The sequence below is a fragment of the Acanthochromis polyacanthus genome, chromosome 4 (assembly GCF_021347895.1).
Source record: "Acanthochromis polyacanthus isolate Apoly-LR-REF ecotype Palm Island chromosome 4, KAUST_Apoly_ChrSc, whole genome shotgun sequence".
Classification (NCBI taxonomy): domain Eukaryota; kingdom Metazoa; phylum Chordata; class Actinopteri; family Pomacentridae; genus Acanthochromis; species Acanthochromis polyacanthus.
Genome location: NC_067116.1, coordinates 36,949,203 through 36,975,090, shown reverse-complemented (window position 1 = coordinate 36,975,090; position 25,888 = coordinate 36,949,203). Strand labels below are relative to the sequence as shown.

At 44.5% G+C, this 25,888-nt stretch overlaps 2 protein-coding genes and 2 long non-coding RNA genes across 12 annotated transcripts in view; 2 read left to right on the top strand and 2 right to left on the bottom strand.

Annotated features, from left to right (window-relative positions):
- Nucleotides 1-25,888, top strand: part of LOC110964951 (cytochrome P450 2J2-like) — a 228,538-nt gene that overhangs the window by 162,509 nt on the left and 40,141 nt on the right. The window lies entirely within an intron of this gene.
- Nucleotides 1-25,888, bottom strand: part of LOC110972462 (cytochrome P450 2J4-like) — a 70,836-nt gene that overhangs the window by 8,134 nt on the left and 36,814 nt on the right. For 7 of the 9 annotated variants that reach the window (XM_051947133.1, XM_051947130.1, XM_051947129.1 and 4 more), the window contains exon 9: nt 25,054-25,530. The exons of 1 other annotated variant lie outside the window; for it this stretch is intronic. In XM_051947133.1, the coding sequence (XP_051803093.1) occupies nt 25,355-25,530 (176 nt within the window). In that variant the 3' untranslated portion in view covers nt 25,054-25,354. Of the gene's footprint in view, nt 1-486; nt 2,414-25,053; nt 25,531-25,888 lie in introns of those variants that run through there. One more of the 9 variants, XM_051947131.1, reaches the window with a different exon arrangement.
- On the top strand, nt 2,168-25,526 carry LOC127533613 (uncharacterized). The gene is made up of 2 exons (XR_007941374.1): nt 2,168-2,291; nt 25,409-25,526. It is a non-coding gene; the product is annotated as an uncharacterized LOC127533613 (long non-coding RNA).
- Nucleotides 15,041-15,790, bottom strand: LOC127533618 (uncharacterized). Its single transcript, XR_007941379.1, has 3 exons — nt 15,472-15,790; nt 15,206-15,368; nt 15,041-15,153 (listed from the first exon to the last, which is right to left on the bottom strand). It is a non-coding gene; the product is annotated as an uncharacterized LOC127533618 (long non-coding RNA).

The following is a 25,888-nucleotide window of genomic DNA, read 5'->3' as shown; positions in this document are numbered from 1 at the left end:
TAAAAAGCATTTACTGAATGAATGATCCCGCAGCCTACATCTGGTTGGACACAACTCCTCCTAAATCTCAGCTAATACAAAAGTAAACAATGAGATGGAGCATGAGTACAGTTGAGGCACGTCATGGAAACATTTCTGGGTCATGGACCGTCCTATAATGACATCCACCTTTCACTCAGAGAGGCCTCATCCTTAATTATGCATGACTTTAAGACTTACTGCAACATACAGTTGTCATGAACATGGAATTAGCAATAGAGACCGAAGCTGTTGTTTGTAGTAGGCTGTTATCATGTTTATTTCTGCTGTAACTGAACGCTGGAATGCTGGAGGTCATATACAGAGGTACTGATGAGCAGAGTGACAACAGGGGAAGTGTTTGGGAGCAGGTGAGGTGGGTATAGCAGGAAGGAGGCTGACAACAGGGACAGAAACTGAAGACTTCTGGTGAGTGAAAGAAGTAAAACAGGACACAACAAGACTGAATGAATGATTTAAAAATTTATTGAAAAAATTAAAACTGTGACATTATTGCTAATTACTGAATTCCTTCAGTGCTGCACCTTTGATTCTAGAAGACAAGCTGGAGTAATGTCATTATGTGAAAATAAATGTGCTGCATACATCTTCATAAACATCCAGCTGCTACACAATCTGTATTTGAATATGTGTGTATTGATACTCAGTCATCCAGGTCATGGTAATCCTCAGAGCTTTAAAGAAACTGGACAACTCTCTTTTTGGTTCTTGAAGACATTTCATTGCTCATCCAAGAAGTTCCTTAAGTTCTAACTGACTACTGAGTTGGTTTACAGAAGCCTGTTTGATCATCTTGAGTCCTTAAATGAACATTATCTTCTCACTGACTCCTCTCAATGTGAATACAGGGCCGTGAATTCTGGTAAAAAGTAAAATATTCACAGGATTTTATAAGATATTTGCAAACAGGAGATTACTGTAGTAAAGTATAAGGGTTTATAAAAGAAGTCCACTGGCTGAAAATCTTTTCAAATTGTGACAGACAGAGCTTAACGAACTGATCAGACCACCACCCAGTGTAAAATACAGTGTTGTCAACCAGGAATTTTTACATTTACTGTTTTACAAAAGAGCAGAAAAATATTCAAGTCCATCATTATTTTTTGATTGAGACGCCAAATTACAGTTATCTGCTTGCATTCCTGAACAGAAAAAATGTTTGAATTGTTCTATGTTATTCTTGACTAATTTCTGACCTCTCAGAGAATTCCAATTTACTGGCTCAAATTTGGGTCCAAAAATGTGAATTCTGTTTGAAATTCCTTACTCATGTTCAAAATTGTGAAGCGTAGGGAACTCACTGAGAAAGACAGAGTCTGAAATAAAGCACTTCATGATGCTGGATGGTCTTTGAGACAAACAGAGCAAGACTTTGACCTGACTGCACACTGATACTTGCAAAATGAGCCACGGAAGAGGCTGAAATCAAAAGCTAACTGAAGCACATGTCAGAAACCTCAAGATTTTAAGTAATAGAGACAGAAGGAAAACCCATTTTGAGGGCTGTAAACATCCAAAAATGCCTCAGACTTGTCAGGGAGGACAAACACTGGACTGGAGATGACTGAATGAAGGTACCCTGGACACACGAGTCCAAGTTTGAAATCTCTGATCAGCATCGTCACGTTTATGTCCCCAAAAATGCTGGAGAACGTTTTGATGCTCGAAGCACTGCACAGAGAAAGTCAGAGGAGATTCCATTATGGTACGAGGTTCCATTTGTAGAAACAACACAGACAAAGTCAAAGTCCAGACTTGAATCCTATTGAACAGATCTCTGATTGAATAAATTCAAAAACAGATCGCACAATGGTTTCCTCTCAAGCAAGTCTCTGCGAACAGGTAGAAACTATTTGGAACTTAATAACAAAAGAGATTGTTGAAAAGTCCATAAAAACAGTTCCAACAAGAATGCAAGCTGTTACCAGGGAAAAAAGAAGTCAAACTAAATATTGAGATTTTTGGTTAATATATGTGAATAAGGACTATTTATTTGTTCCAGTTTGTTATTTTCCTAATAAATAACAATACAACTTTTAATTTGAAATACTTTTTTTTGACAGTTTTCTAAAATATTTGTGTTTTCTTGTTTTTATGACAGCTGGTCTAATAAATTCGTTCAGCAATGTTTATCACATATTCTTGATGCAAAATAAGATCAAGGTAGTGGCACACAGTGTGTCATTGTGTGTTGTGGTTTATCTTGGTGTGGCACAGAGGCGGTAAGGTTTGGGAGCGTGAGTAGCTCCCAGGTTGAACTCCAGACTGGGTTTCTCTCCAGGAGGTGCCGAGAATGAAAACCTCTGAAGGAGGGAGGTGAAAAAGAGGAATAACTCCATCTTGGCCAGAGGTTCACCAAGACAAACCCGCTTTCCTGAAAACACACAATACAGCAGATGAGCTTCATTCACTCATTTTATAAGATATTCACTTTAATCACATTTTATTACTGCACCTCAGGAACAAAGTCAGAATAATGTACAGACACTGATCCCTTCCTTAAATTATGAACCAAATCATTTAGATAATGTTATGATAAATGGTAGAAACCCAAAATTTATAGATTTTGGTAGAAGTCTCTCCAGGGCCATAGATGGAAACTGAATGTAATCCACTGGAAACACTGATGGTGATTTTACCTTCTTTGTCTTGTTTTCCATTCATTCATTTCCCTGCATCCTGTGTGTCATGGTGCATAAGCTGCCCATGATGATAGTTCACAACATCTACAGGTTAGATCAGGGTCTATAGTGACCATTCAGCAAGATACAGATGTTGGAGTCATTTGAACTGGATATACACACATGGACAAAATTGTTGGTACCCCTCAGTTAAAGAAGGAAAAACCCACAATTCTCACTGAAATCACTTGAAACTCACAAAAGTAACAATAGATAAAAATTTATTGAAAATTAAATAATCAAAATCAGCCATCACTTTTGAATTGTTGATTAACGTAATTATTTAAAAAAACAAACTAATGAAATAGGGCTGTTTTTTTAAATAATTATGTTAATCAACAATTCAGAAGTAATGGCTGTTTTTGATTATTTAATTTTCAATAAATTTTTATTTATTGTTACTTTTGTGAGTTTCAAGTGATTTCAGTGAGAATTGTGGGTTTTTCCTTCTTTAACTGAGGGGTACCAACAATTTTGTCCACGTGTGTAAACACATTCCAGCCTTAAATTGTCTTTAGTGTTTGTTTGTGGGTGTGACCCTTATCAAACACTAACCAGGACCTGTGATTACCAAGGAGCTGTTAAACCTCCTTCGATCAACAACCAAATACAAGTGGAAAACTCAGAGTATGATCTTAGACATGAAAAGAAAAGTGATATCTAAATCTAATTTGTTGTTTGTCTTCTATTAAAGACCTTCTCAGCAAAAACCAGTTGTATATGTAACTAACATAGAACAGAGTTTAAATAGCAATGTAAGTTCAATAAAACATCGTAAAAGGGAAAGGTTATATTCACCACATGCACATCCAGTTGAAATAAATACAAATGTACATCAGATACTCCAAGTGAGTGGTTACTAATAAAAACAACTGATGCCACACAATGACATGTTTTATCTTTCTGTCATTTGGCCTTTTCATAGCTCTTGGCTAAAGCTGCATGTTACAGGACTATAACTACTGACTCACCTGCAGAAAAAGGAAGGAAGGCCTCTCTCTTCCTGAATTTCCCATCCTGGTCCAGAAAGTGCTGAGGGTTGAAGGAGTGTGGAGTTTCCCACATCGACTCATCGTGCAGGACAGAGTGCAGTGTAGCGAATAACATGGTGCCCTGAAGGAAAAAAAGGTTAATTAACCTGAATTTTGAAAAAATATTCTAAACATAATAGTTTGTGATACAAACAAAAATAAAGTAATAATTTCTGATCCACGTTGGATTAAAAGTTGAGTTCATTCGTGACCTTTGAAAGAGTTGACAAAGTAACGATGCTTTCTGAAAATACGTGATTTAACTGAGCAATAGAAATTTTGTTAATTGGATGAATTCCAAAGTGATCGGTGTCAGTATGTCACTGACAATTTCTTGGTAAGTCACATTAATTTGTAAATTTGTATTTGCTAGACACTGTAAACATGAAAACACTCAATACACTAACAGCCTAAACTCAACTGCTACTACTTCTCACAGAAGTCCAACTTCAAATATTGAGCTGAACCGAATCAGTACAAACATTGTGTGTTACATTTTCTTTTGTCTGTGTTTGTAGCTCTGATATCTATTTGGTCGGCATGGCTCAGTGGGTAGAGTGGCCGTCTTGTAACTGGAAGGTTGCCGGTTTGATCCTCGGCCCGTTGAGCTCACGTCAAGGTGTCCCTGAGCAAGACACCTAACCCCTAATTGCTCCTGGTGGGTCGTGGTTAGTGCCTTGCATGGCAGCTCCCGCCATCAGTGTGTGAATGGGTGAATGTGACATATCATGAAAAGCGTTTTGGATAAAAGCGCGATATAAATACAACCATTTACCATTTTACCATATTATACAAAATGACAAAATTAATGTCAATATGGCTGAGTGAGAATTCTGAGGAATAACTTTAAAGGCTGCAAGGAACTACTCACTAGATGCTTCACTTTACTGAAAAGGACACATTAGCAGTAGGTAATAATGCAATAATGAGGAAGAAATGAAGGTCTGCAGAGAAATACTTAGTATGATGCTTCATTTTGCTGAAGTGCACAGAAGAAGAATTAATGTTGGATTAATTAGTAAACATTGAGAGTTTATTCAGCTGATTAACAAATTATTATAAATTCATCTCTACCTAATTTCTCACTAATGCAGAAATTCCCAGTTGGTTCTTCAGTAACTTAGAATTAACTTATAATACAGAGTCCCACATTAGAAGTTATTACAGAGGTTCTTATCAGTGAACCATATCTATTTGATCATTCCTGATGGATTTCTCACATGTTCTTTGGTAATTAATCTCATTTTCATGTTTAAGTGTTACCTGTGGATTGTGTACCTTTGGGATTGTGTACTTATCCAGTGTGGTGTCCCTGCTTGCCATGTGGACTACGTTCAGTGGGATGATGTTGCCCATTCTCTGTATTTCATGGATGACTGCATCAGTATAGGGCATGTTTTCTCTGTCAGTCATGGAGGGCTGTCTGGATGAACCAATCACAGCATCTATCTCAGCCTGGACTCTCTCTGCACAAAGTGACATGAAAAAACTATATCAGTGTTTGTGCTGAAAAGATGACTGAGAGGAGAAATTACACATCACACATCTTCTTCCCCAATTCAGGACTGAGCAGTGATTGATCTCTGACAATATTAAATCAGAGGAAGATGCTTAAAAAAGATGCAGCCATGGCAGATATGACTGAAACACTCACTCTGTATGTCAGGGTAATACATCATGTACAGCAGCCCCCAGTGTAAAGTAGTGGTAGTAGTTTCAGTTCCAGCACCAAACAGATCCATAGTGCTAAAACACAAATTGGTGACATCAAAACCAGCTTCTTTGTCCTCCTTCTATTGATGACAGAGTAGATGGAAGCAGGAATTAGTGAATATATTTAATTAGAAAAGCACAAAGAACAAACACAAAACAAAGACACAGAAACACTCACATCTCCCATTTCTATGAGGAAGGAGTCGATGTAGTCTCTTGGTGATGAGGGGTCGAGATTTGCTCTGTGTTCTTTGATCTTGATTTCTATGAAGTCCATGATTTTATGCATCAGAGTAATTGTCCTCCGATGAGGTCCAGGCAGCCATTTCATCAGCCAGGGTACCATGTTGTAAATCTACAGAGCAGGAAGACAGTTATTAAATCATCTGACAGGTGTAAAACAGTTCTGACATTTCTGTCTAATTAAATCATCGGTGGGTAGAGAAGCACTTGTGACTTTTGATACTCGATGTACTTGGTGGTGACGATAGTCAATGCAGTTTTACTTAAAAGAGGATTTTAAATGAAGAATGTTTTATGTAACAGTATTTTTTACAGTGTTGTATCTGTTTTATTTGAAGTGGAAGCGTTTTACAATTTTGTTATTAAAATCCACATTTCACTTACTGGATGTGTTCAGCATGAATTCTGATTGAAATAATATTGTTAGATGCTGGTGGCTCACCTGAATCAATATACCTCCCTGTAAGTACAGTACTTCATTGAAGTGGCTGAGAATAGTCTGGTGCTTCTGATCAGTGTACTCAAATCGATGCCCAAACACCAAACAGCAGATGATGTTGGACACAGCATTGTTGATCGCTTTCTGAGCACTGAAAGGCTTTCCTGCAAAATAAACAGAAAATATAGATCAGACACAGGAACTTTGTCAAAAAAGGTATAATACATGTCCTTTAAGTTGTGTGCTTTTTATGGTTTTAAAGCTATACAAAGTTTGTCTCTGTAGTAAATGTTGTGTCCACATTAGTAGGTTACAGAGCAGTATCAGCTTCTATAGTAGATACAAACTCGACATATATAGACAAGTTCTTAGAGCTGTGGAAGTCAGCCATTATCTATGCACCGCTTAATCCTCATTAGAGTCATGGGGGGACTGGAGTCTAAACCAACTGACTTAGAGTGAAGGCAGGAGACACCCTGGACAGGTCACCAGTCTATCACAGGGTGACCAATTAACTTCAGCATGTTTTTGGACTGTGGGAGGAAGCCAGAGAACCCGGTGAGAACCCACACTGCACAAGGAGAACATGCAAACTCTATAGAGAAGAATCCCAGGCCAAGGCTTTGACATGAACCGGGGATGTTGCAAGGTGTGGGTGCTAAACACTGATCCTCTGAGTCATTGTTTTAGCTCCAATATGGAGAATGCAGATATTCCTTTAAACTATGAGTGCTGCCATATTTTAGTTTGTGATCTGAAATGTCATGTTGCATGCTTTTGTGTTGCCAATTTGGAGTGAAAATTAAAATCATGTCTATGTCTTAGATTGTGAAGAGTAATATATCATTGTAAAATAGTTTTTGTGCCTTGCTGATCTGCAAACTCCTCCGTGAGATATCGACACTCCTCCTGGATGAAAAGCTCCAGAGTCTTCTTGCCCAGACCAAAGTTTCTGAGTGTATGAAGAGCAAATCTCCTCTGCTGCTTCCATAGATGACCATTTGACATCACAATGCCTTTTGCTTTTGGAAACACAAAACGACATTAGATCAGAACTCATTTAATGCAAGTGGTCTCACAAAAAACACCTAATTTTGAAACAAAATGCAACAAACATCACCTGGTTTCCCAGATATCGCTTCAGACAAAGGTAAAAACGGACGATCTACATAGTCTTCTCCTCGTTGGACCAGAGCTTCTTTCACAGTTTTGTAGCCATTTAAGACCACAATCCTTCCACCAAAGAGACGAAGGCTGAAGATGTTTCCATATTTCTCTGCAAACTGAACACAGACAGCAGATTGATGTTGTGGTGACTCATGTGAGGTCAAGTTCTTCTTAAATGTCTTACTTTTACATCTGTATTTTCTTCTGCATGTTGCACAATGGATCATATAACAATATGTGATGCAACACTGAGATGACATATTGTCTGAGGAGGACAGCTAGAACTATGAAGACATGTAAAAGAAAAAAAACAGTTCATGACTGAATGCAGAAATGACATAAAATGTAACTGATATTTAAGCTTCGAGAGGTTCTTTTCAGAAAACTACTGCAAACCCCCAACTTCTCTCCTGAAATATGGTTAATTTTTGAAGTGCATTATGGGAGAACATCACATCATTTCAACATTATTTGTCACAATCAGATATCTGTCAGAACATTATTTCCTCAAATAGAAAGGATGACATTGTCTTAAATCAGGTATTGTGTCATCAGTGAGTTGCAATTGTTGCCACTTTGCAAGGCAACACAACAAATGTATTTGACCATTTAAATCAACACTATCAGCTGCAGGAGGTGACACACAAGATGAACAATCTGTTAGGATTCTGCACTTGTTGTCATTTTTTCCTTCTGTGTTTTGGTTTCTCTGTCTCCCCCTGTCTGTTGCTTTCTGCTTTCTTTGTTCTTGGTCACTGATTGCTGTCACCTGACACAATCAGCTCAGAGTCATTTCACCTGTTCTCCCTCTGTATTTAAGCCCGGCCATTGTTCTCAGTGGTCGCTGGCTCATTCGTCTTGGACTCACCTCGTTCCCGTCTCTGCTCCCTCCTTTCCCCTTGATTATCTGCTCACAGGATTACTCTGTTTTTCCCCGGTTATAGATTGCATACTGGACTCAATGATTCTCCTCCCTGTCAGAATTTGAACCCTTCAATGAACCCAATCATAGCTGCTTGCATTTATGTAACGGCCAAATATACAGATAAGTGCTGCAAATAACAACTGTATTCGTTACTGATTGATCAGCTGGTTCTATTTTTTAGACTGATTGTTTGATTTGCCAATAAAATGGCACAAATTAATTGGACAATATGACCTTTCGACGTTTCTTGTTTTGTTTGCCTCCAAAACCGAAGGAGATTAAATTCACAGTTTATTCTTTACATTTTTAATATATTAAAATTGTTGTTAATTCACTTTAAGTCAGAGGACTAATGATTAATTCTAATTGAAGGAATGTTGTATGAATGATTTCTCTTTGGATGGAGGTAAATTGAGTGTCACAATGTGCTTGATTTTGTTGTTTTCAATGATGGAAAGCAGCTGAGGAGATTTACTCAAGTATTGTACTTAAGTATAATTTAAATTTACTTGTGCCTGGGCATTTACATTTTATGTTACTTGTACACTCAGTGAGATTTCAGACAGAAATATTATACCTTTTGCTCTGCATCTGGATTGTCTTACATATTTCATTAATTTATAATATAACAAGCTTTTAAGAAGCAATGCACTGCAGTTGAGTATTTACACATTGCTGTATTTTTACTTTTACTCCAAGACGTGAAAACTATCTCTGTTGTTCTTTTCTGTTTTTCTCGAAGTGAGTTAATGATTTCCTCTGCTTCCAATCAGACTTTGCCTGATCTTGTTATATAGAAGCTCTGAAATGTTTCTTTCACAGTCACAACTTTTCTTAAATATTCATTTTTGTCCCCAAAATACAGAAAATAATTCATAATTTAATCATTTTGTGAAAATAACACACATCAGTTTGTTTGATGTTTCTGAAGCCTCAGACTCTTTCTTTTCTAATAACATTACTATTACTATTATTCCTATTACCATATAGATTCATACCTCTGTGAACTGCAGATGAAGTCTTGCAGGTTGGATGCGATGCAGATCACCAATAAAAGGCAGAGCCCACGGTCCAGGAGGGAAGTTTTTCGGCACTCTGTTCTTCCAAACATCAGCCAGCAGCAGAAAAACACAGAAAAATATTAATAAACTTCTGCCATCGACCCACTCCAAGCCGAGAACACTGAGTATTGCCTCCATTTCTTCGTTTGAACTCTGCTATGTGTAAATGGAAACTCGTTCCTTTTAAGTTGTTCAGTGAAATGAACTGACTCCTCCCAGTCTCTCTTAATCTGCCCATTCAAGTGACTTCACCTCACCTTTGTTCGTACATGCAGGCAGATAAATACTGTCATTAAAATGAAGAATACAGTGAAAAAAAATCCCAGAGTTGCTTTACCACACAGTCTAAATCCTCAGTAACACTTTAAATTCTCATTGTGGTAGGCTGCTAGGGTGGAAAATGTTTTTGTCTCCTGTAGCAAAGAGAATTTTATAACATCAGTAATGGAAAGGAAGGATCAAGGTGCCCGATATTAGCATTCACTATAAATAAATAAATGACTTATGTGTACAGGATATTTGCTGATATAACACACATGCACTTAAAAAATGTTTTGCTTTAGTTTTTGTGCTGCACATTCCTACAACATTTTACAACTGAAACTGAAACTATTAAACTGCAGTGTCTGTGGATCAGTTCAAAACCATGATTACAAACTACCCTGTTCCTGAATGTAGCTGCTTTAGAATGTGATCTGAGGTTAATCATATCGTTGCCCTGTTCATTCTGTTTCTAATGGACTCTCAACATCATTGAAAATAAGGACATGACATCAACAAATCCTGCAAATGAATGAATAAACCCACAGCCCACATCTGGTCAGACAGGATTCCTCCTAACTCTGAACTAATACAAAAGTTAACTATGAGGTGGAACATGTGAGTGGAGTTGAGTCACGTCATGTAAACATTTCTGGGTCATGGTGCATGATGGCACCCACCATTCAGTCAAGTAAGCCTCACCCTTAGTTATCCATGACTTTAAGACTTAATGCAACATAAATTGGTGAGTTTTATAAATATGCTTCACTTTACTGAAAAGGACACATTTCCAGTAGGTAATCATACAAAAAATCAGGAAGAAATGAAAGTCTACAGAATAACTACTCAGTATGGTGTTACATTTTGCTTAAGTGGACAGAAGAAGAATAACTAATGTTGGACTTCATTTCTGTACACTGCCCAGACTACAGGAATAATCAGCCCAGAATAACCAGTGAAGAATGAGAGGACACGGTCTTGTATTTCTCAATATTTGAAAGGGTTATAATTAACTTATAAAACAGAGTCCCAGATTAGAAGTCATTACAGAGGTTCTTATCAGTGGCCCATATCTATTCGGTCATTTCTGACGCATTTCTCACATGTTCTTTGGTAATAATCTCATTTTCATGTTTAAGTGTTACCTGTGGATTGTGTACCTTTGGGACTGTGTACTTATCCAGCGTAAAATGTCACACAACGGGAAGAAACCCGAGCAGAGAGCACATGGTTGAGACAAGATGCAGTTAAGGAAGAGATTTATTGTACGGAGAGGGAGTGGATCTGGTAGGTGGAGAGCCGGGGTCTTGTCAGGGGAAGCGAGGAGTGTTACCAGGTAGGCAGAGTTCCAGCCGGGGATCGGGGATGGGGGGCCGTTGTGGTTCCGGGAGGGGAAGCAGAGTGCGGCGCCGGGTAATCTTGGGATCCCTGACGGCTGGAGAGGAAGCGGGGAAAAGGAGCAGGAGAGCTAGGATGCAGGCAGGGCAAACTGGAGTGATCAGAACCGGGATGGTTCGGTAATCGTTCTGGGGAAAGGTTGGGTCCAGGAGGGAAACCGGTGATGTACAGCAGGCTGGAGTCTGGAGCAGCAGATTCTGGCGAGAACAGGAAAAACAGGGTTAGAGGTCTGTTTCTTACACGGCAGAACTAAAAGGCGAGAAGGCAACTGACTAGGTGAGTCGAGTCTAACGATCTGGCAGGGTGTTGCAGGATGAGCCGGTCCTTTATTGTCAGTGTATAATGAGAAGGACGATTGTCAGCTGCTCAGACTCTGGCGGAGGTGGCTGATTGAAGGAATGGCTTCAGCTGCTCCCTCATCTGCTCTGCTGTCAGGGGAGAGAGAGAGACAACAGGAGAAACGCACCAGGAGAGATGAGGAGAAAAAGGCAGGATGGGGTTTAAGGGATGTCAGGTGGGAGTGAAAGGAGGATCCTGACAGTACCCCCTCCTCAACGGGCGCCTCCCGGCGCCCCACTGACCCAGACAGGATGAGAACCGATGGGGCGACCAGGGAGCTGACAAGGACACACACAGAAACCAGGGGAACTTCAAGGGACTCAAAGGACAGGAGGGACCGATAGAACAGGAGGAAAGGAGGGACGGGAGGGAAGGACGGGAGGGACAGGAGGGACTGGAAAGACAGGAGGAACTGAAAGGATGGGAGGAAAGGACGGGAGGGAAGTACGGGAGGGAAGGACGGGAGGGACTGAAAGGACCCGAAGGACTGAAGGGACTGGAAGGCTGGAGGGACAGAAGAGGCTGGAAGGACTGAAAGGACACGAGGAACCAGGGGAATCGAAAGGACTGGAGGGACTGAAAGGACTGAAAGGACAGGAGGGACTGAAAGGACAGGAGGGGCTCAGAGTGGAACTTGAAGGGACTAAAGGGACAGAGGATTTAAAAGGACTTACAGGGATTGGGGAACTGGAGGGACAGGAGGGAGAGAAGGGACTGGAAGGACAGGAGGAACCAGAGGGACAGAAAGGACTGGAGCTGGACCTGGACTAGAACAACTAGGACAATGGCTGGACTGGACTGGGAAACTGACTGGACTGGACTGGGAAACTACTGGACTGGAATGGGAAACTGACTGGACTGGAACAGGATGAGGGCTGAACTGCTTGCATTAATGACTATGTTGGGGTGAAGTAGAACTGGATTGGACGGGACTGGACTAGATTGGACTGAATTAGCTGGAGGGGTCGTCTGGAGGACGGCCTGAAGGCTGGACCGGCCGAGGATGGACAGGCCAGAGGGTCCGTTCCGGGGGACGACCCGAAGGCCGGACTGACCGGGGATGGACAGGACGGAGGGTCAGCTCAGGGGGACGGCTTCGAGGCCGGACAGGAGGAACCGCTCCGGCAGACGGCCCGGGGGCTGGACGGACAGGAGGGACCGCTCCGGATGACGGCCTGGGAACAGGACAGACTGGGGCTGGACATATAGTAGGGACCGTTCCGGGGGATGGTCCGAGGACTAGACAGGTTGGAGGGACTGCTCCGGAGGATGGCCCAGGGGCCGGACAGACAGGAGGGACCACTTCGGGGACCAGGTCAGTGGCCTGACAGGGGGCCGGGTCAGTCCCGGTGAATCCTCAGGGAACAGGGCCTGAGCCGGTGGGTCCTCAGGGGACAGGGCCTCAGGGACTGGAGGCGGGGTTCTACGGCACCTCCTGGCATCGCGTCTCCTACGGCCAGGTCTCCTTGCGGCCGACCCCACGCCTGGGGGAACAAACAGGGTCCGGTTGGCTGACAAGGGAGTCAGCAGGCGGGTCGGTCAGGGGAGCATTCAGGAATTCGTGGATGTAGTCCGGTAAGTGGCCGGCTAACCAGGGTCGCTGGCCGGCTAGCTTGCGACCCAGGGTTATGATGGAGTCCTTGGGGTCTTCCCTCCATCTCTCCCATAAATCTGTCAGGGGAGAGAGAGAGAGAACAGGAGAAACGCACCAGGAGAGATGAGGAGAAAAAGGCAGGATGGGGTTTAAGGGATGTCAGGTGGGAGTGAAAGGAGGATCCTGACAGTAAAGTAGTGGTAGTAGTCTCAGTTCCAGCACCAAACAGGTCCACAGTGCAAAAACACAAATTGCTGATATCAAAACCAGCTTCTTTGTCCTCCTTCTATTTAATATCACTTCCTTGCTTGTCTTGACTGAAGACACCTCTATTAAGCCTTTGCAACAGATGATCTGTGAGGAAATATGTGAGACATGTAAGCATCTTCATCCCTCAGTTCTTGCACTCTTCACTTTGCTGAATCAATTTCTTCTGAGACAGGGTAGCTTGCTACTGTTAGTTTTCTCAGTTTTCCATAGGGTACTGCCAGCTTGTAGTTAGCATTAGTGCCCCTTCTGGTGTTAGTAATCGCGACCACTTTGATGAGTGAGGCTGTCTGTAGTGCGCTGATTTCAAGTTTCTGTAAGTCATGAGTCTCACGTTGGTATAAGCACCAAACCAAAGAAGAAATCTTCTGTTCATACCTGTCCTCATAAGTCCAGCTTCTCTTTGCATGACAAGGACCAACACAAAGCACATCCCTTGTGTCTGTGAATTTCCCATGCCAGGAGAGTATTGATGCAGCCCGAGACATGCAAGTTTTCTCGCCAGCTTCAGTCCTTGAGAGATGGGTCATATTTCTGAAAAAAGTGCTGGGAAAGTCCAGGCTTTGGGTGCGACAGAGAGGAGTTTTCAGTTGAAGACCCTCTTGCTAGCTGGGTCGACCACATAGAAAATGTCAGCAGGTCAGCTGAACTCAAGCCAGAGCCAAAAAGTCTCCAATTTCGAGAAAGATGCAGCCAAACTGACTAGGAGATCCTTCATCGTGCCACAAGATAATGACACAAAACATAATGCCAAAACAACAAAGTAGTTCATCAAGGGCAAATAAGTGGAAGGTTTTAGACTGACCAAATTAAGCTCCAGACTTAAAGTCTACAGAACTACATTTTACCTGCTAAAGAGGAGACCGAAGGGAGTAACCTCTAAAAACAAACGTCAACTGTAAGAGGCTGCAGTGAAAGCCTGGAAAAGCATCACAAAAGAACAATTCAAAAGTTTGGTGATGTCAGTGGGCCACAGGCTTGATGCAGTTACTGCAAGCACAGGATATGCGACAACATATTAAGTCTTATTCACTTTAATGTATTTTAAATCTATCTGTTCCAATACTTTTGCTCACCTAAAAATGTGGTATTCCGTTACAAGTAATGCTATCTTCTAAGTTGTGTATCAGATCCAGATGTAAATACCTGGAAATAAAAGCTGAAATGTTGATCTCTTGTCTCTGATTCCTCGTTTGATGCCAAACCCAAATGTTTTCTGTCTGCAGCAAACATAAAGGAATTGGCCTCACTGTTCCAGTACTTTTGGAGGGGAGTGTATGTGCTGCACCTTAGTTTTCTTGGAGAACAGAAGTTGTATCAAGAACATATTTTTATATTATTTTGTTTGTGCGAGGGGCTTTACAGTGGTGTGGTGGTTAGGACTTTCGCCTTGCAGGGAGACGATGCCTGGTCCAATTCTACCCAGCCTTCCCGGGATCCTTCTGCATGGAGTTTGCATGTTCTCCATGTGCATGCGTGGATTTGATTTTGGTTCTTGAAGACCATGTAAGAGGCTTTTGCAGTTCTTACTGACTGAAGTCTCAGATGTGTGTTTTCACATTGTCACATGGCTAATGACCCGTTAATGACCCCAGACTCACATGCCTCATCGTTGTAAAACTGCCAGGTTTCAGAATAATGGTTGTAAAACTGCCAGGTCAGAGGTGAGTCTACATATTGATGATGGTGGAACATTCCAGGGAGAGATCTCAATACTTCACTCTTTATTCACTGAAAAGTTGTTTGTCAAATAGCATTTCATGATTGTATAAAGTATTTATCTTAAAGTCCTCAATGTTTCCTGTTCATGTGTTTACAGTGAGTAGCAGGAAGTGTTACGCTGTGTCGGAGGAAGCGGTGCAAGAACAAGAACCGGAGTGGATCTAGTTGAAGGATTTTATTGTAGAGGATGGAGTGTTGCATGTGGGTCAGGGCTTGGGTCGTGGCGTTGAGAGTTCTTGGCGGAGATTCGGACTTGGTCTGGGCTGTGGAGACCTCTTGGCTGTGGCTCTGGCGGAGATTCGGACTTGGTCTGGGCTGTGGAGACCTCTTGGCTGTGGCTCTGGCTTGATCTTGGCTGTGGGATATCCTTGCGGTGGTCCAGGCTGTGGTCCGGAGCCGTGATGACCCGTGGATTGCTCGTGGTCTTTGTTCAGGCAGTGGTCCACGCTGTGGCTGGTTCCGGGTCTCCAGGTTCTGAGCAGCTGAAGCTGATGAAGGAAGACAACAGGATTAATCTCTTGGAATCTCCTCAGAGAAGTTCAATAACTAAGACAAGTTTCAAAACTTAGTTTGGCTGGCAGAGTAACTAACTGGGTTAGTAGTACAACAATCCGGCGTCAAATGGGCGTCTGAACCGGTCTTTTATTGTCAAGGATGGATTGATGAGGGATAAGGATCAGCTGCTCTGACCAGTGCTGGCTTAACGACGAGAGTAGCTCCAGCTGCTGCTGGAGCTACTCTGACCTAGTTTCCAGAGAGAAAGAGCCGGAAAGGAAAGATGGACCAGAGCAAAACACACATAAAACACATGGCATTATCACCAGATAAAATCAGACCTGAGGCTTGGCATGGACAACATAAAAACAATAAAACGGTCCGTGGCTGACATGACAGGACAGAATCCTGACAGTACCCCCCACTCAACGGACGCCTCCCGGCGTCCTAGACGGCCCGTCAGGACGGGCACGATGGAAATCCCGAATGAGGGAGGGGTCCAAAATACGGGCCACAGGGACCCACTGTCGGTCCGCAGGACCATAACCCTCCCAGTCCACCAGGTACTGGAGACCCCGACCCCGGCGGCGGACACCCAGCAAGCGCGAAACCGAGTAAACCGGGCCGCCGTCCAGCATGCGAGGGGGGGGGGAACGGGAACGGGAGGGGCCAGCGGGGCTTCCCGAACCGGCTTGAGCTGGGACACATGGAAGGTGGGGTGGACCTTCATGGACGAGGGCAGATCCAACCGAACAGAGACAGGATTAATGATTCTGGATATCGTGAAGGGACCGACGAATCGAGGCGAGAGTTTCCTGGGAGAGGCCCGAAGCGGAAGATGTTGAGCTCGCAGCCAAACACGCTGACCGGGGAAGTAGGTCGGCGCCTCGGACCGACGACGGTTGACTTGGTCCTGAGACCGACGCGATGCCCGGAGGAGAGCGGCGCGTGCATGACGCCAGGTGCGTGCGCACCGGCGGAGATGAGCTTCGACCGAAGGAACTTCAATATCCTTTTCCAGGTCCGGAAACAAGGGAGGTTGGTAACCGTGAACACACTGGAAGGGTGACATCCCGGTAGCGGCGCTGGGCAGGGTGTTATGAGCATACTCCACCCAGGGGAGCTGTTCCGTCCAGGAGTCGGGTTCCCTAGACGACATACATCTAAGGGCGGCCTCCATGGACTGGTTCAGCCGCTCCGTCTGGCCGTTACTCTGAGGATGGAAGCCAGACGACAAGCTAACCGTGGCCCCGAGAGCCAAGCAAAAGGCCTTCCAGACAGCCGAAGTAAACTGAGGACCCCGGTCAGAAACGATGTCCCGGGGAATCCCATGGGCCCGGAAAACGTGATGAACCAAAAGTTCTGCAGTGTCCTTGGCTGATGGGAGTTTCTTCAGGGGAACTAAATGGGCAAACTTAGAGAAACGATCTATGACTGATAATATGACCGTATGACCGCGTGAAGGTGGCAAACCAGTGACAAAGTCCAAGGCTATGTGGGACCATGGTCGTCGTGGGATAGCCAAAGGATGAAGAAGACCGGGGTCTGGCTGAGTAGAGGTCTTGTTCTGGGCACAGACGGAGCAGGCAGAAACAAATTGCCGACTGTCACCAGCCATGGTAGGCCACCAGAACCGCCGCTGCAGGACCGACAGTGTCCTAAGCTCCCCTGGGTGGCAGGCCAAACGACTGGAGTGAGCCCATTGCATGACCTCAGAGCGGGCGGCTTCGGGAACGAACATAGTTCCTGGTGGACCGGCTTCTGGAAACACTTGGTTCCGTCGAGCCCGTTCAACCACGGATTCAATGTTCCAGGTGATGCAAGCCAGGTGGCAAGGGGACAGGATGGGTTCAGGAGTTTTTGAAGATTGCCCTCTGGAATTAATGCGTGACAGGGCGTCTGGTTTCCCATTGCGGGTTCCCGGACGATAGGCCAAGGTAAACTGAAAACGGTCAAAGAACAACGACCACCTGGCTTGTCTTGGGTTTAGTCTCTTGGCGGTTTGTAGATACTGGAGGTTCTTGTGGTCTGTCCAGACCAAGAATGGCAGTTCGGCCCCCTCCAGCCAATGCCGCCATTCTTCCAACGCCAATTTTACCGCCAGCAGTTCACGGTTACCAACATCGTAATTCTTTTCCGCTGGGGACAGCTTGCGCGAAAAGAAGGCACAAGGATGGATCCTGCCATCTCCACCGGCCCGCTGAGACAGCACCGCCCCTACTCCGGTGTCCGAGGCGTCGACCTCCACGATAAACTGCCGGGATGGGTCTGGCTGAACTAGGACAGGAGAAGAGACAAACAGGGATTTCAGTTTCAGGAAGGCGTCATTGGCTTCAGAAGACCAAACGAACGGACGGGTAGCGGACGTGAGTGCAGTGAGAGGAGACGCGATCTGACTGTAATTACAGATGAAGCGACGGTAGAAATTGGCGAAGCCCAGGAACCGCTGAAGCTGCTTGCGGTCCCCGGGCTCCGGCCAATCCACCACCGCCGCAACTTTGGCTGGATCCATCCCGACCTCCCCCGCGGAGATGATGTAACCTAAGAAGGACACCGCCGACACATGAAACACACACTTCTCAGCTTTTACAAAGAGGCGGTTCTCGAGCAATCGCTCGAGAACCTTTCTCACGTGTCGACGGTGCTCCTCCAGGTCGCGGGAGAAGACCAGGATGTCATCAAGGTACACGAAGACGAACCGGTTCAGGAAGTCCCGCAGTACGTCGTTGATAAGGTGTTGGAAGACGGCCGGGGCATTCATTAATCCGAATGGCATGACTCGATACTCATAATGTCCAAAAGGAGTGTTGAAGGCCGTCTTCCACTCGTCCCCCTCCCGTATCCGCACCAGGTGGTAAGCATTTCTAAGATCCAACTTAGTAAACACTGAGGCACCATGCAGAGGAGTGAATGCTGAGTCTAAGAGAGGGAGAGAATATTTGTTACGGACCGTGATATCATTTAGTTTCTTGTAATCTACACAAGGTCTGAGACCTCCGTCCTTCTTCCCCACGAAGAAGGTACCAGCTCCGACTGGAGAAGTGGACGGACGAATCAGACCAGCAGCCAAAGAGTCTTTAATGTAAGTCTCCATAGCGGATTTTTCAGGTCTCGAAAGGTTGTACAGTCTTCCGCTAGGTAAGGGAGCCCCTGGCAAGAGGTCTATGGCGCAATCGTAAGGTCTGTGAGGAGGCAGAGACATGGCGCGGTCCTTGTCGAAAACTGATGCTAAATTGTGATATTCGGCGGGTACGGAGGTCAGATCAGGAGGTGAAATGGATTCTTTGAGACGAGAGCGACCTGGAGCTTGGGCTGACACCAGACATGAAGCATGGCAGTCTGTGTGCCACGTTAGAATTTTCCCTAATCTCCAGTCAATCTGTGGGTTATGCAAGCTAAGCCATGGATAACCCAGGACCACCGGAGAATTCAGACTTGGCATAATGCGGAAACTGAGGGATTCAACATGATTACCCGAGATTCTAAGCGAGACTGGACCCGTTTGCGAGCTAACCCGAGCTAGACGGCGACCGTTAAGCGACAGGACGCTTAGCGGTGGATTAATAGGCTCTGTTGGCAAATCCAACTGGCTAACTAGGGCTGCGTCAATAAAATTACCCTCAGCGCCAGAATCCACCAGTGCTTCGACTATGGACTGGTGTCTTCCCCACCGAAGTGAGGCTGACACCCGGAGGTTGGTCGGTGGAGAGGAAACTGAAACTTGGCTCACCCGGATCTCCCCAGACCGTGGTGAGCCGAGCCGTTTCCCGGCTTGGTCGGGCAATTTGCCACCAGGTGTCCTCGTACACCACAATAGAAGCAGGCTCCTTGTTTCAGTCGCTCTGCTCGTTCTTCCGGGGTGAGGCTAGCCCGACCTAGCTGCATGGGCTCCTCCCCAGGCGTCGGGGACAACTGGACTGAGGGATACGTACGTGAAGACGAGTTCTGGGACCCAGCGGAACTTGAGCCGCTTGGCCGAGGACCGGGACGGGGCTGGACTGGGTGGGGAAAGCGAGGAACCTGAGAGCTGGTGAGTTTCTTCTCTCTCTTTCGCGCAGTCTGTTGTCCTGAATGATCGCCTGATCTATGAGAGTATTCAGGTCTGCCGCCTCGTCTCGACGGGCCATTTCGTCTTTTAATTCCTCGCTTAACCCTCGAAGGAACTGGAATCGAAGGGCTGAATCATTCCAATCCACTTGAGCCGCTAGCGTCCTGAATTCCACGGCATACTCTGCTACACTCAGTCCTCCTTGGTACAGGTTCCCCAGTCTCTTCATGGCATCGGGGCCGCGAACGGGATGATCAAAGGCTCGCTTCATCTCATCGGTGAAAGCCGTGTATGAGGCGCAGGCAGGCCGTTTGTTCTGCCACACCGCCGATCCCCACCGAAGCGCCGCTCCGGTCAGCAAACTCAGAGTATAGGAGATCCTTTGCTCATCTGTGCGGAAAGTCTGTGGCTGTGAGCTGAAAACTAAAGATACCTGCATTAAAAAGTCTCCACACGCGCCCTGATCCCCAGCGTAGCGTTCTGGCTTAGGTATCTTGGGTTCTCGGTATATTCCCGGCGGTGAAGGATTCATTTCCGGGATCGGCGGTGGTGGATTCGGTGGGAGGACAAGAGGGGGCTGTGAGCTGGAGAGCTGGGTCAACACAGTGGTAATCTGTTGTAACTGGGTGTTGATGTTTCCAATTTGGTCTGATAACAGGCGGCTGGAAGCCCCGAGTTCTTGAAGAGCCTGGCTATGGCGATCCAGTACTGCGGGTGCGGCGGCTACCTGGGACATCTGGTCCGATAAATTCTGGAGCTGGGATGTAACGTGATTGCCGGCTTCCACCAGATCTTTCAGAGTCTTGCTGTGCTGGCCCAGTAATTGTCCATGTATGGAAACTGCATGCATGATCTGGGGGGAGGCTGGTTGGTCCGGTCCCGGTTCCATGTTCTCCACTTCCATTTTTGGCCGGATTGTTCTGTTACGCTGTGTCGGAGGAAGCGGTGCAAGAACAAGAACCGGAGTGGATCTAGTTGAAGGATTTTATTGTAGAGGATGGAGTGTTGCATGTGGGTCAGGGCTTGGGTCGTGGCGTTGAGAGTTCTTGGCGGAGATTCGGACTTGGTCTGGGCTGTGGAGACCTCTTGGCTGTGGCTCTGGCGGAGATTCGGACTTGGTCTGGGCTGTGGAGACCTCTTGGCTGTGGCTCTGGCTTGATCTTGGCTGTGGCATATCCTTGCGGTGGTCCAGGCTGTGGTCCGGAGCCGTGATGACCCGTGGATTGCTCGTGGTCTTTGTTCAGGCAGTGGTCCACGCTGTGGCTGGTTCCGGGTCTCCAGGTTCTGAGCAGCTGAAGCTGATGAAGGAAGACAACAGGATTAATCTCTTGGAATCTCCTCAGAGAAGTTCAATAACTAAGACAAGTTTCAAAACTTAGTTTGGCTGGCAGAGTAACTAACTGGGTTAGTAGTACAACAATCCGGCGTCAAATGGGCGTCTGAACCGGTCTTTTATTGTCAAGGATGGATTGATGAGGGATAAGGATCAGCTGCTCTGACCAGTGCTGGCTTAACGACGAGAGTAGCTCCAGCTGCTGCTGGAGCTACTCTGACCTAGTTTCCAGAGAGAAAGAGCCGGAAAGGAAAGATGGACCAGAGCAAAACACACATAAAACACATGGCATTATCACCAGATAAAATCAGACCTGAGGCTTGGCATGGACAACATAAAAACAATAAAACGGTCCGTGGCTGACATGACAGGACAGAATCCTGACAGGAAGAGTTCATTTTTCAGTCTTGTTTTTCCACTTCAGGCGCCCCAAGAGGCCTTCATCATTGCATCACATTGTTGGGGTCTCATTACCTCTTCCTCTGAACTCCTCAACCAGTTGCAGGGTTAAACTGTGGCTCCTCAGGAGTGTATTTAAAATATTTTAATCATGATTTTTCAGGCTATTTTTGATTCAATGAACTTCACTAGTTGGCTGCTTTTGGGTTTTGCATTGCTGTTTTGACTGATGTGATGAGAAACTGGAAGCCTCACAACTTTCCACCTGCACTTCAGACAAAAAAAAACTGCATTTATCATAAGACTCCTTTGAAAAGTATTTGCTTTTACAGGCAGCTGTCTCAAGAGTACAGCCCTGTGTTCATTTTGAGGAAAGGCAGTGAGAGGATGGTGTTTACTTCAGGATACAAAATAGTCAAAGAGGCTCTTGTAAACCAGTTCCACAGTTTTGCTGATCGACCAGTTGTCTTCAAAGGCATTGGTGAGTCGTTACATGAGTGCAGGAGGGCAGGACTGTAAGCTGTAATTGATTTTTAAGACGATATCCAGCTCCTTCTTCTAACTACATCTAATTATTATGTGCTGAAGGGTTTATCTTAATAGTGCAATACTTTAGCAGCTGCACTCTGACTTAGTCTGCCCTCACAGTAAAACTCCAAATCCAGAGCAGCAGCGATAAGGGAGTGACGATCATTGTTTCTTTATGAAGGAGTCGGTCATGGGTGAGAGTTCTAAAACATCTCAGGCTGTTGTATAACCACACTCATAGTCTGAAATTTCTCTCCTTTAATGAGGGCACCATTCAGAAATAAGAAATCTCACTGGACTAAAGCTCCATCAGTCTGGGTGCATTTGTATTTTTTGGCAACAACAGACCTCATTTGCAACAAAAACATGTCTATCTGCACAAATGCACAATCGTGACACCAGTATGTCAACAACTGGACGACGCCCAGTGCCACTGAAGTACATCTGAGAAGATGTAATAAATACATAATAGCACAAAAGGTAAAAGATTTGCAATGTCACCATGAAAATATATCACAAGGGAGAGAAAGGGTGCTGCAGCAGGCATACGTCCCACTGGAGATCTGCTTATTGTTCAGGACTGTGGAGACCTGATTGGCATCTTTAGTCAGTAGGAAAGGGAAGAAAAGCCAAAACTAGAAGTTGCCAGAAAGAAAAGTGTTCAATAGAGTTTAAGATTGTGCACCCATAATGAAAAACAAAACAAAAGACTGCCTCCATGAGATGAAGATGAAGTGTGATGTGTTTGCCTTTAACAGTTACTGGAATGTTCATAAAGAGGATTGCCTCCATCTCTTTGCTATAATTGCAGCAATCAGGACTGAGCAGAGTTCAGTCAGGTAAAGGTACTTCTGGAATGATGACAGATCTGCAGGTGTCCTCATGAGTTTATTATAAGACTTTCAAAATAAGAGCATGTGTGTGTACGTATGCAGGTGTGCTTGTCACTGAATAGTAATAACCTTTACTCATTAAAAAAACAACAACTCTGTTACAAGTGAGTAAGCACAAAAAAGTATTTAAATTGTGCAAATATGTATTTAAAATAAACCTACATTTTGTATTAATATGTGGCATTTATAGAGTAACTGCTAACTGCTGCTAGATCAGTACAAGTTTGACACAGTGCGTGTTCATGCCAAGATAAAAGAGATCTCAAGTTTGAGGATTGCTGATTTTCAGGATAAACATTCCTTATGGTAAAGAAAAATAACTTTTCTGTTTAGACAAAACGAAACAAGCAAACAAACAAAACCAAAAAATGCTGTATTGTATGTAAAGTGATACAATTTGGTAGCCTAGCCATGCTAGATCCCATGTTTCTGACGGCACAAGGGTCTAGGGAAGCTCGACAGGGAGGGAGGCGGGCTAAAAGGTTGTCTATCAAATGCCTCTGCAGCAATTGGGTAGGTGTACAACCAATCAACGCAACGAATAGGCTGATGTAGTTCCCAGAGCGCCGGCGGATTGAGGCTAAGTCCCATTAGCTTCCCAACCAGCGGAGCCGCGGAGCCAACTGGTATTTTAAGGATTTGCCATATCCCATCGGCATAAGTCCAAATACGTCTTTCTTCTCAATGAAAGACTTAAGTGCGGTCCTTTGTTTATCTTTCAAGTTGAATTTTAGCTTCAAATCTTTAAGGGCTGTGGCCAAAACCGAGTCGAAAGATAACTGTTTATTGAGCTCCGGGAGATGACGTCACACAATCCCGGCATGCAACAGTCGAAATCAAAACACCGCCATATTGGCAGGAAGGCGCGCTGTTTAAACTACTGCCAGCTAACTCCTAAACGTTCTTCAGCGTCGACATCAGAGAGTTCCACCATATGGTGGACAGTTGTTGCGCCCCGGGATGCCAGAACAGCCGAGGACGAGCAAAGGGGAGAGCATTTTATCGGATTCCCAAAGATCCTGAAAGACGACAGAGGTGGATCACTGCCATAAAACGCGCAAGAAGCGAGCAGAAGAAAACGGAGCGGTGGGAACCCACAGGCAACGGATTCCGCTTATGTAGCGACCACTTTGTATCAGGTACAGAATCCGTTTCCTAAGCTTTATATCTGATCGCGTAATTTCTCTTACCCCTCAAGGCTTTTATACGTTGTTCCGCTTCAGTTCCTCTTCAGTGTCCCGCCCGCGGTACACTTTGAGATCTGCATAAGCAATTTGCTAAATGTCTGAAACGCGATTATACAAACACTATACGCCGATGGAAAGCTTAGATTCTCATGAATCCGCCGGTGTAAACCACTTTCAGATGCGATTACCACAGCGGGTAATATAAACACATTTGTCCAACAAACAACGAATATCCATCCATCTGTTCTCTATACACGGCTTCAACGTACACAGCGCGACTCACATTTCCGGGTTCATTATTACACACAGATGAAAATATTCCACAAAAAACGGCCATAATCCGACCTTGGACATCCAGACGACACAAGCCTGTAAAATATTTTTTCCAAAACATGTCTTGAAGTCGGCATATTATCCACGAATAGGTCGTTTTCGAGGAAATGCACCTCGCGATGCGTCCAATATTCCCTGTATTTCTCGTCATATTTTTATTTACAAATAGAATATTATCGATTTTTTGTACTGAAAATGGCTGGAATTGACTGCAGCTTAAAGGGTTAAGAGATTCACCGGAGTAGGATGAAGGAAAATTTGTCAGGTAATTGTAGATGTCAGGGTACCGCAGGTCCGGTAAAAGGTCCGCTCCGACCGTCTCAAGATTCTTAAATAAGATACCGGGGGCATGATATGGATCGGATAATGTTTAGTTTGTCCAGTTTGTTTGTATATTTTATAATATCATCTGATTTAAAATGAAAAGTAAAATCAGACGGCGTAAATTTTCTACCAGCGCCATTCATTTTGAAGCGGAGTTTCCTGCCAACATGGCGGCGTAAACAAACGGAGTCACGTGACGTCCGGAGCTCTATTGTGCGCCGGTTGTTTCTGTCAGAATCGTCACACCTCTGTCGTCACTTCGTTACGCCCGCCTTCTGACTCTACACTTCATGGTGATTGGTCCGGTCAGTTTTTGGAGAATCCAGCCTCGAGCCTTATGGAGGGTAACTAGACTCACCCTGGCAGAGAATTAAATTCGTTGCCGTGGGTTGTCTAGCGCGGCTAGGCTAGCAATTTGGTACATGATGTATTGACCACAAAATTTGGAAAGCTTTCAAAATGTATTCAAGTTTCCTGTTGTACAAACTTCCGTCTTCACAGACCCTAAATGGAGAAGCAGGTGTAATAAATTCATAAAGTAATCAGCACCACTGAGAGTCATTGCATTATGTCACTTGTGACCCACTGAAACAGCAGTCTGAACTCTAACACACAGCAGTCTGCACGGGAAGCAAAAGTTCATCTCAGTTTATTGATTTACACACAAATTACATTTTTGTAAGTCTGTCTATTGTAAAAATGAGTGTAGGAACATGATTCCCAGTGATTTCTGTCAACAACAACAATGTGGATCTTTGAAAACAAGAGATTACTTTAATATTTTATAAAGGTTGATTGAAAATGTGTACTGGCTGAAAATACTTCCAAATTATGTTTATTGTACAGTACAGAAAAAGAAAAACATACGGCAGCTATTCTTGATGCTTTAGGACATAAATGTAGAAGAACACAGTGTTTCATTGTGTGTTGTGGTTTATCTTGGTGTGGCACAGAGGCGGTAAGGTTTGGGAGCGTGAGTAGCTCCCAGGACAAACTCCAGACTGGGTTTCTCTCCAGGAGGTGCCGAGAATGAAAACCTCTGAAGGAGGGAGGTGAAAAAGAGGAATAACTCCATCTTGGCCAGAGGTTCACCAAGACAAACCCGCTTTCCTGAGAACACACAATACAGCAGATGAGTTCCATTCACAAATTTTGATCACATTTTATTACTGCAGCTCTGGAACAAAGTCAGTATACGGCAGAGACACTGATACTCTTCCAAATCACAAACCAAATAGTATAGATAATGTTATTGGAAGGAACCAAAAATGAAGGTATTTCGTGTGTTTGATCTGCCAGAAGTGTCTCCAAGGCTGTAGGTGGAAACTGAAGATGATCTCTAGAATAAAGTTATTGTGCTTTTAACTTATAATCTGTATCTACGAGATCACTGCCTTGTTTTTCATTCATTCATTTCCCTGCACCCTGTGTGTCATGGTGCATAAGCTGCCCATGATGCTCGTTCACA